General features: G+C 41.8%; 1 protein-coding gene across 1 annotated transcript in view; it reads right to left on the bottom strand.

Moving 5' to 3' along the window:
• Positions 1-1,516: 1,516 nt before the first annotated feature.
• LOC142491164 (collagenase 3-like) overlaps positions 1,517-11,730 on the bottom strand; it is a 22,770-nt gene continuing 12,556 nt past the window's right edge. The window contains exons 7-9 of the mRNA XM_075593446.1: positions 10,979-11,138; positions 6,297-6,403; positions 1,517-2,285 (exon numbers count right to left, since the gene is read on the bottom strand). Of these exons, the coding sequence (XP_075449561.1) occupies positions 2,185-2,285; positions 6,297-6,403; positions 10,979-11,138 (368 nt within the window). The 3' untranslated portion in view covers positions 1,517-2,184. The remainder of the gene's footprint in view (positions 2,286-6,296; positions 6,404-10,978; positions 11,139-11,730) is intronic.

Here is an 11,730-nt window from a genome sequence, read left to right as displayed (position 1 = left end):
CCTAGACACACTTACACACACCTAGACACACCTAGACAGACACAGCACACATATACACACACACAGTTTCTCTCCCATATACTGTATACTGTACATACACACACACACTCACTCACTCTACACAGACGGGGGGGAGGTCGGAATAGAGGAAAGACCGCGACCAGCACCACCACCCGCTCCCCCCCCCCTCCTCCCGCGCAGGCAGCGGGGTCAGCGGTGGGGAGAAGGTAAACGGTAGTTCGGTAGTAGAACATCTTGCTCCCACCGGTACTGTCAACAGTTGACTGTGACATTGGACTCAATTAGGGAAGTGGTGCAGGCTACATTTAATTAACTCCTTTGCTGCCATCTCCTGTCCCGCGGGCTGTCACGCGGTGACAGGGGGAAGTGGGGGCCCGAGGGACGTCCCCGCTCCCATCTCCTTCCCCGCGGGCTGTCACGCGGTGACAGGGGGAAGTGGGGGACCGGAGGGACATCCCCGCTCCCATCTCCTGTCCCGCGGGGTGAAGGGTGCTGCTGGGGAGAGAGGGTGATGATGCACCGATGCGGCGGCCATTTTTTTCCCCGCGACCCCGTTACTAACGCGGTGGTCTCGGGGTGGACCCCAAGGACCGCGTTATAACGGGGTTTACCTGTATGTGTTTTTGTAGGACACTGGATTAGCATGGCGGCGACATATGATTATCTGTTTGACTTATGAGGGTATTGTAATTACTTTGAAAACAAATAACAGAACAGAAGAAATAATGTGCCTGGGGCTTTGAAGACAGTCTTATCAGCAAAATCCATTCAATAATCAATGTAAAAACATGCCAAAGCATTGGTTTGCCATGGAAATGTTGAAACGGCAAACATTATAATACTTGTGTCGTGTGGTCAATCAGCTACATGTAACCTATGAGGCCCGTAATATAGTGGGAATGTGCGATGCGCCGTGCGCGTGCGGCAGTTATAGTTGGCTGTGGTTAGCCAGCCATTGTATGCTAGGGCCGGCGCGCACGGCAGTGAGCGTGGAGCTGGACAATAGCGGGGAAGACTCTGAAAAGTAAGTATTCGTGCCGCAACCGCGATGTATATATGTGTGTGTGTGTGTGTGTGTGTGTGTGTGTGTGTGTGTGTGTGTGTGTGTGTGTGTGTGTGTGTGTGTGTGTGTGTGTGTGTGTGTGTGTGTGTGTGTGTGTGTGTGTGTGTGTGTGTGTGTGTGTGTGTGTTATGTGTGCACAATATTAATAAATAATTTATTTTCACAGCATGTCTTTTTTTAAATTTTTAATATACACACATACACACACACATATACACATATTCATACACACACAGCTTCCCCAGTGACACACAAACACACACACACACACACAGTGACACACACACAGTGACACATACACACAGAAACACACACACACAGTACCTTTCAAGCCTGTCACTCACAGCAGCACGGACCGTACACACACAAAGTGTGTGTCACATGCACGAGTGTTCGCACAGGCACGCGCGTGCGCCCACTATATTACTGGCCTTAAACGTGCAACTGTACTTAGTTTGGTTTTGTCCTTGAAGGAATCCCCCTTATTAAGTTACAAAGTAGGTGATTTATCAAAGATGTTTGACTGCAATTTTATTTTATTTATTTATAAAATGTTTTATCAGGAAGTAATACATTGAGAGTTACCTCTCGTATTCAAGTATGTCCTGGGCACAGAGTTATGATTACAAATACATGGTTACATTAAATGAACAGAGGTTATTCATTCGATTTACAAACATCTGAGGCCATTTAGGGATAACACAGGCTTATGGACATATGTAACAGTTACAGACAAAATGAAAAGTGAGATCATAAAATTAATTTAAAAAAATATTTGTTATAAATTAAGATTTTCACTCAATTTTAAATTCCAGCATTGGTCAGTAGTCAAAAATGTGCACCATGTTCTGCATTCTAAATTAAATTAACTGGAGGTCTTTTTGTTACAATGCAAAGCAGGATTTCTTCACAATAAGTTAAATCCAAGGGAGGAACTGATATTAAACAAGGAGTGGTCAATGAAAAAGTATGTTTTAATACTAATGTAAACATCCGAAACAATACATGATATTTATGCATTTACTTAAATAGTTTAATACTTCTGTATTATAGTAACTATGTGCCAATATGATACAATGCACTTCAAAAGAGAGCAAATGTTAACACCATAAGAATGAGTTTTCTTCGGAAATCCGTGAAACACAACTACACCTTGGGTTATATTCAAGTTGTGACGTTCCATGGAAAAAGTAGATATATCCTTTAAGAAAAAAGCATAGAAAAAATAAGAACTTGAAGGAAGTATATATGCATATACAGAATATATATATAGCATTGGTTTCACAGAAGATAATAATCTAAAGGTTGTTTTTGCACTTATAGTTTTCTCTATAGTATTTGTATTTTAACTTTGAGGATCTTCTTGTTTCATTAGAACTATAATATTTAGGACCAATACAGCTACTACTGATATACTGTACATACGGTAGTGAGAGAAATATTCAAAACCTTTAAAATTATTCGAATCTATAAGTTTAATGCATTTCAGTGGCAAATTATTTAATTGTCAGAATGTGTTCCACTGAACTTACTTGGAAGTGCAGTCCAGGAAGTTAAACAGCTTATCAGTGTAATCGGCTTCCCTAAAAAGGATTCAAACACCACTACGCAACTATATCTTGTGCAAAAGTAAATATGTATTTGTGTAGGACACTGGATTAGCATGGCGGCGACATATGATTATCTGTTTGACTTATGAGGGTATCATAATTACTTTGAAAACAAATAACAGAACAGAAGAAATAATGTGCCTGGGGCTTTGAAGACAGTCTTATCAGCAAAATCCATTCAATAAACAATGTAAAAACATGCCAAAGCATTGGTTTGCCATGGAAATGTTGAAAGTGTAAACATTATTTGAAAATACTTGTGTCGTGTGGTCAATCAGCTACGTGTAATCTATTAAACGTGCAACTGTGCTTAGTTTGGTTTTGTCGTTGAAGGAATCCCCCTTATTAAGTTACAAAGTAGGTGATTTGTCAAAGATTTTTGACTGCAATTTTATTTTATTTATTTATTTGTAAAATGTTTTACCAGGAAGTAACGAAATGAAGAAAATCAGGGCTTCACGGATTTGCTCAACAAACTAATTTATTGCCAATAGAGAATCCTGAACCAGAAGCACCGGTAGTTGTATCCCCTTTTGATTTTTTATTAGTGTGCAGCATTTATTTATCTTTCTTACCAGGAAGTAATACATTGAGTTACCTCTCGTTTTAAGTATGTTCTGGGCACACAGTTATGATGACAAATACATGGTCACAAATACATAGTTACATTAAATTAATGGAGTTATACATTATGTATAAAGACATTGCATGGACAGTTAAAGATAATATGTTATAGGCGTACAGTATGTAACAGTTACAGACCAGATTAAAAAGCTAGACAGCTTTAGTTTTGAAAGAACTTAGACTGGTGGGGGCCGTGAAAAGTAGAATATCGTGATAAATAGAGTCCCAAAACTAGGTTTGAAATTGTACGATATTTGATAACCTCATTATACTTGTATCAGTCAGAATTCACTAAAGGGTGGCAAGAAAACCGCCTCATACTAAAGGCTTCATACTGTACAGCTATGTAACACCATCTCAGACTGTACAATATATACTGTACTTCTAAGAACGTAATAATAATGCCCCCCCCTAACAGGACTAATTGGTTTAATGTGTGAAAAGTAGAAGATTTGTGGCGAACTATATATGTATTTATTCATTCAGATGTAGTCGAGCCCCTTACTCTGTGCCGGGTGCGGGAGAGGAAGGGACGGCTGCAGAGATCGGAGCTCCCTCTTACCTCCAGTGCAGGGAGGGGAGCTGGGAGGTTATGAGCTGCCGGAGCCCCGCACGAGCGGGGAGCGCTCCGGTGCTGGTGTTGGCCATCTTAGATATTGCGCATGTGTAATGCAGGAGATGCGCATGCGCAGTGATAGTCAGAATGCAGTGACCATCTTAGGAACGGCTCCGCAAGGTACTACAGCCTTAGGGGCTGACAGTTAGATATAGTTTGACGCAAACGAGAGCACGCTGGCAGTTGGAGCAGGGACTGAAAGGGAGAAGGTAGTGTCTGAGTGCCAGTGGCTCCCGGACAAGGCAGATTACCCCATAGGCCCCAGATAGGTCCTAAGTCCCTTCCAGGTTGTAGTTGCTGTAGGGAACGCCCCCAGAAAGGGACGTTTCCCTGTAGTCACTACACTAGTGCCGATAGTGGTATTGAGTATCACCATCGGATGGACACCACGCGGTGTGTGAGGCCTGCGGTCTGATATTTAAATTTAAAAAAACACAGCCGACGTCATTCGCGCTGCGCTGCGCATTGTGGTGCCGTTGGTCGGAGGAAAGAAAGGTAAAGTTAAGAGATGTTCAAGTTCGGGAGCCATGCTCAGACCGCATTAAAAGCAGATCCGCATTGTAATAGATCACGCTATAACGAGGTTGAACTGTAGATAAGTTAAAAGCAATAGGACTGCATTTTTTAAATGTTTTAACTTTGTTCTTATTACAATTTCATAAACTACATGTCACACAAAATGTTCCGTTTCATTATTTAACATACAAAATGAGGTTGTGGAAGTTGTAACACCGCTGAGTTATGAGGGATGTAAAAAGTCAATATATCCAGTAAAGTCCCTTCCAAGATTCAAATCTCAACATTCATAAACATTTTAAGCCGAACTGCTTGGAAATATTTTTTATGAAAGCAATTTTTTACATCTCCTTTTTTGAAAAAGAATGATTCAAAAGTGATTTACAAACATAATAAAATATGCTTGTTTATAAAAGTAAACTACTTAATGATTTAAAGCATTATTGAGAAGCAATAAACTAGAAGATAATAAGCACTTTGTTAGCAGAATTAAGGAAGAAAGTTAGCAACATGTGAAACTATTAATAGATTTAAATGAACCAAATGTGAAGGGATTTAAAAAAAAAAAAATGTTGTGTCCTACTTTTTTCTGGTATTGTTATTGTTTATTTGTAAAGAGCTAACATATTCTACAGCGCTGTAAATTGTGGTACAGCGTTATGTATATTACATAAACAGTTACATACAAATAAGGCCAAACATGCACAAACAGATACGGAAGGCAATGGGGGCTCTGCTCGTGAGAGTTTACAATCGAGAGGTAATAAGGGACAATGTTGAAACAAGAAGGTAAGGTGGCTGCTTATTGTAGGATGGAGTGTATCTCAGGTTGGAATATGGCCCAGACTGACAGCTGATTCTATTAAGGTTTTGGAGGTGGTGGGACATTACATAGGGTTGAGGTTGATCCAGACGCACAGCTGGTTCCAATGGGGTTGGAGGGGGAGTTAGATGTTAGAGGTCTGGCAAATAGGCATCTTTGATAAGGTGAGTTTTCAGGGAGTTTTTAAATATCTGAATGCTGGGGGAGTGTCTGATGTTGTGTGGTAGGGAATTCCAGAGAGAGGGGCCAGCACGGGAGAAGTCTTGTAGGTGGGAGTGAGAGGAGGTAATACGGCAGGAGGAAAGGCATATGTCACTAGCAGAACATAGAGAACATTTAGGTATGCATTTGGGGATGTGTGCTGAGAGGTTGGCGGAGGGGGGGGGCAGCATCATTGAGAGTTTTGTAAGTGGTATAAAGTAACCACAATATTATTTATTTAGATTGCTATTTTGCGATGTTTATAAACTGACTATAGGCTGGGATATGCTTGCTAAATATCAGTCTAACAACAAAAACAACAAAAAACAAAGAAGTCCAAAGTTACATCCAATATGACAAAATAGTCAGTTCTCTTTCATGCAGCTGGTTGTGACAGATCCAATGCGATCATTCTTTCTCTAACTATAGAGGGCTAAATAAGAATTTTAATCAGTTAGTGTTAGGACCTGCAATATTTGGTCATGCCTAGAAGTGGCTTGCAGTTTTAAAATGCTTTGGCCAAAGGGTTTAACTAAATTACCATTTTTTCAAGAGATATATAGGTATTGCACTGTATATTTTTGTCATATTAGATGTAGCTTTGGACTTCTTTGTTTTTTGTTGTATACATTTAGCCATGCCCCCTAGCACTCCAATTGACACTTATATACATACTGTATATATATATATATATATATATATATATTGTGTGGTAATTTGTTTTGTTTTTTGAGCTTGATGGGTATCTGTGTGTTTAACAATAAAAACATTCTCTACTTCCATTAAATTGAATCAACATTTCACAATTTATTGTGAACTTACCATTCTTATGCTCATATGCTGCATCTATTTCATTTCCAACACCAGGAAACTGGGATTCTATTGATTTTGGGAAGCCTTCTCCTATCATTCCATGTTTTTCATCATAACTATTGATAATGCAGAGATCAGTGCTTAATTATTTATTTATTTCATATATCTCAACAGTTAAACCTAATTAGAATCGGAAAGGAATTACAAATCAGAACCCATTGCTACAAAACTCACTCATCCTGATAATCGCTAACACTATGACGTTTGAAGAAAATAATAAACGTTGAAGATTTTAAAGAAATGAAGAAAGAAGGGCACCCTTCATGCAACTGAGCATTTAAGGGCTTCAATCAACGATGAGGACAGTTTGCTGTGGGATAGCATAACTCGAGATTCCTGTAGACCATCGAGGCCATGGAGAACAGTAGGATGCTTTCTGACTGAGGCACTGATTGAGCCACCTGTGCTGAAGCAGAGATAACCCTAATACCTGGCCTGATGGTGACCCTTGAGGACAGGAGTTGGCCACCCCTGGAGTAAGTGGTCTTCTTTTTTCATTAACTCCTAGTAGCCCCTCTGGCACTCATGTGGTTAATGAACACGATGTCATTTGTATTGTTATGCATTCTATGACGTTCAGTCCTATTAGCCAATTTTGACTAATAGGGCTGAAAATCCTTCTTAGAGAGAGGGGCTGTTATGTATGTGTAACAGGGTATGTCCAGTTTACATGTTTCTCCCCACATAGTGTATCTGCTATGAAAGCCTTGTTAAGATCCAGGCATTAGCAAGTTAATCTCTGGGCCCTTGAACCCCTTCCTGCTTCCCCAGAAAGTAAAGGAAGGTAGGTGGTGCCTCATGGCCTGTGTACAGCACCTTGTAGGTGGGTACAGTCCATGAGCCTGCCCCTTCCTGAAGTTTCTTGGGGGAGTAGCCTAAAGTTAGTGAGAGTTCCTCTCTGCACCTCAGGGAGTGAGGAGGTGGATGGAAGAGTTCCCCTCTGCACCTCAGGGAGTGAGGAGGTGGATGGAAGAGTTCCCCTCTGCACCTCAGGGTGTGAGGAAGTGGATGAGAGTTCCTATGAGCTCCTCAGGGAGTGAGGAGGGAGAAGGAGTGTCTGCCTCTGCACCTCAGGGTGTGAGGAGGTTAGAGTGTCCCTTCCTGAACCCTGGCTAGGGTGAAGGAGGATGACCCAGGTGGGAGCTGTGAGTCTTCCCCATGGCGGGGTAAGTTTGCTCATATTGGGCTGGCTAGTCCAATGACCACCAGGAGCAGAGCAGTGGAGAGAGAATGCACCGTCTAGAAGTCCTGGGACGAGTGGAGGAATATATGCTGCTAATGATGCTGATGAAGATGGCCTGTAATAAAGACCCGGTAAAGATACCTCTGCCTAAGGTGTCAGTTCCTAGGCTGGAGGAAGGTATGTGGGTAGTGATGGGGGCTGATGCCTACACTTCGTGGGATCCCTCACTGCTGGAGGTGCTGACACCATTGTGAAGAATCCAGAGTCCTTTGCGAGCCAGTCCTGTCATGTCTCATAACATCAAGCAGACCACTCAGACCTCCTGCGAACCAACAGGTAGAGCACCACAACAGCGAGGTAATGCACCCACTTACACACACTGGTCCGTAAGTGAGGTTGGGGGGTGGGGGGAACACGTGTTACATATGGTAGTGCTGAGGTGGTGGGGTTTGTTGCAGAAAGTAGGTGCCCCAATCCTAGCAATGCCCTAATAGCCTCTTTGGTATGGAAGGAGGGAGGATAGTTAGTGAGTGGTAGGAATATATTAGGGCTTTAGTCAACCTTATTGGCCAGCTGACCATGGGTTGATCATGATTTGCTGGTCACCTGGACTACTACTAAGGGGTTAATATCTTAAAATGTTGTGAAATGTATGTAGCCCTCAGACCCCCAAACCCCCCCCACCCCCCTCCCCCCGGTTGCAGATCGGACCCCCTAGGGTATACTAAGGCCTGGCTACATATGTCTAGGTGGTGCATACCTGTGGGCAACAGGAGGGCCTGAGTCCCCGCGATGGTGTGGGGAAGTACAGGACCAGGTTTCTGGGGTTCTTGCCTTCATCTGGTCTCAATGGTGCAATGCCTCCATCTTTGTTAAGCCCCAGGGATATGGGGTGGAACCCTTACAGAGAATTCCCACGTAGGGACGAGAGATTCCAGTCTCAGTCTTTGGTAAAAGTAGCAGCAGCTCTCTTTATTATCAGCAGCACACAGCAATCCCAGCAACACGCTGGTCTCAGGTACAGGGTCTTCTCTCCCAGCTCCAGACTGCACACCCTCAGGATGGTCTGTGGGTGTTCACTGTATCCCTGCCACCACCCCAAGCCGCGGGCACTCAGGGTGGGGCTAGCTCTTCCCTCACCCCCTAGGCACGGTGAGAGGCATTGGTCCACCGTAGCTCTATCAGCTCTACTCAGGGCCAGCCTGATTTCCTCCAACTGTATCTCTTAACAGGAACTCTCTCACTCAGAACTCTCAGTCAGACTGACAAGAACAACCAACTAAATAGACTGTGCACTGCCCTTTATGACTTTGGCAGGCCCCTCCCCTATGTCTCTTGCCTTAGACACAAAGTCAGGTGGCCTACTTCCACCACTCAGGGCAGGGCATGAAGTGGGGGAAACCCATGATAACTACTGGCAGCCTGCCCTTAGCAGGGCTTATACCAGTAGGAGGATACACGTATAGCCCTATTTTCTTACCAGGGCTACATGTATATGCAATGTATTTGTATCCGCTATTCCATGGGTGCCCAAAGTTATCCCCCTGCGCCCCCCTGCCTACTCTCCTCCCCTGCTCTGCCCCCCTCCCCCCCCCCCCCCACTCGGCTCCGGCATCATGTGATGTCACGTTGCCATGGCAACATGACATTGCGTGACCCCGCAGCGTCATTTGATGCCAGGTTACCATGGCGATGCGTCGCCGAAGACACCTCCAAGCCAACTGAATCAAGGTACTGTAGGAGAAGTTACAGAGGCCTCGTGCGGTACCCCAGCATTTAATTTAAATGCCTTGGGGGAGAGCGCGGGACCTCTGTAACCGCCGCGACCCCCCTGGAAAATCTCGCACCCCCCAGTTTGCGCTCCCCTGTTCTATTCCAGCTTGGTTTAGATTATCTTGCCTATGTATATAGTGGGCATTATATACATAGGCATCATAGGCCTATATATCAGTAGCCTAATCTCTACAGGTATCAGAGTTTAGTGAAGAGCATGTGAATAAGTAATTTTGAGTTAATTGCTAATCTGCATTTGCACATGCCACATTAAAAATATTGCAATATCTCGCTGCAGTAAAAAATCCTGTTATCACTGCTTTGCTGCTAGCAATATAGCTTTAGTGAATAAGTCGATAAAAAAAATTGGTGTTAAATAGTAATGCCCATTTTTACAATTATCGACCCTTTGTTAATGTAGCCCCAGATCAGATAGATTAAAACAAGTGATGCATTCTGGAAAATGCTTTCTTATCATAATAAAACTGGTTTGGTAAAAGATAAAGGAATTTATTGAGGATTATGTCTTTACTGTTTGGTAATCTATATAAAAAAAAACTTAAATAACACAAATCCCAGCACACACTGTCTTTAGATAATAGAACAAATGAAAATGGATAATGCCAAGAAGAAATGTAATGACATTTAATATGTAACACAAACCACCAGTATAAGAACCACACCCACTACATCAAAAATTGATAACATGCAATAATAAAACAGGCAAAAACAAAGAGAATAATGGAGGGGGAGAGGGCAGTGAATAGGGTACAAACACAGTAGGGTCAAGACAACACATAGGTGGGTACAAACAATGGGGAAGCAGCAGGGGTGCAACGTAACGTTTCGGGGAACAGGAGCAGGATTTCTGAGTTTCACTAGACTGCCTGTGGTTTGCATTTTTTGCCTCACATCATTTATCCTGCTCCTTCTGACTTTGCTATATGCTCACCATTTTGGTTGTTCACTAATACCCTATTGAACTGTTTGTGTGGGGGTTATTCAGTCTCTTTGTGGGACTTGACGTTTTTATTGTGGGTCTGGGGGACAAGGAAGTACCCCTCTGTTCCATTGGAGAGAGGGGGAACGGGCCTGACGAAGGGGTGTTCCCCGAAACATTACGTTGCCCCCCTGCTGCTTCCCCATTGTTTGTACCCACCTATGTGTTGTCTTGACCCTACTGTGTTTGTACCCTATTCACTGCCCTCTCCCCCCTCCATTATTCTCTTTGTTTTTGCCTGTTTTATTATTGCATGTTATCAATTTTTGATGTAGTGGGTGTGGTTCTTTTACTGGTGGTTTGTGTTACATATTAAATGTCATTACATTTCTTCTTGGCATTATCCATTTTCATTTGTTCTATTATCTAAAGACAGTGTGTGCTGGGCTTTGTGTTATTTATATTGTAAATTGGAGATATTGGGTCCTCCGTAGTCCGTTGCACCCTGCAAATATTCTTTTGCCTTCTAGTGTGTGCTGTATATCATTTTTCTGTTCTGTTATATAAAAAAACTTGTTCTCCTAACATAATTTTTCACTCACCAAGTGGAAGTCCATACAGATTTTTTTATGGGGAAATGAAAAAATATCTGGAAGAATGAGATTTTCTTTGTACGGCTGTCTTGGTCATGTGGGTGGTGAAGGGCAACTCCTTGCAATACGTTTGCTAACATACCTCCAACACAGGTTTCCAGTAAAAAAGTACGTTGTTCCAGTCTGTATATCATGGAGAGCAGCATCCACTTTCTTCACATTCATTGGGAAGCCAAATTCAGAAATATCCCGTGGGAGGTCATGAAACACAGTGTATCTATTAACTTCCCAGAATTTCCTTCCTAAATGTATTTTATTGTTTAAATAGAAATAGCATTGTTAGTAATTAAATTATACAGAGCAAATCAAGAATGTATTACGTGAAATGTAGCATTAGAACAGAATTTTGAATGATGATGGATTTATATTAAGCATTTCAACTTAAAGCAGCAAAACGTGAAAAAGCCTATAGAATTGTTTTTAATCAATCAGTTCTGTCGTATTAGATAATATTGTCTGCATTTTTTTTTAACTCCTAATGCCATTTTTTATCATTTTTTTTTAATGTTCTGATCTATCTAAAAAATAACAACTGAATTGACAAAAGAACAAAGTTAAATAATTCAAAATGGAGAAATATCATAAATGGAGTTCTTTTTTTACCTTAGATAAATCACATATTTATTTCATAACATATTGAATTTATTTATTTCCAATTCTACTAGGAATTGTACCTGTCCATGGATGACTGTGACATTAAAAACTGGTCCAAATAAGGCATTTTTTATACAAAAAGTGAGTGTTGCTAAAAAAATAAATACATATCAAACATTGTTTAAAGGGCCTGTATGATGTATTTTAAGTATTTCAAAGTGAGATTTTTAACTCTAATGT

The sequence above is a fragment of the Ascaphus truei genome, chromosome 3 (genome assembly GCF_040206685.1).
Source record: "Ascaphus truei isolate aAscTru1 chromosome 3, aAscTru1.hap1, whole genome shotgun sequence".
NCBI lineage: Eukaryota > Metazoa > Chordata > Amphibia > Anura > Ascaphidae > Ascaphus > Ascaphus truei.
Note: the sequence above shows the minus strand (reverse complement) of the source record. Positions and strands in the feature narration are given on the sequence as shown.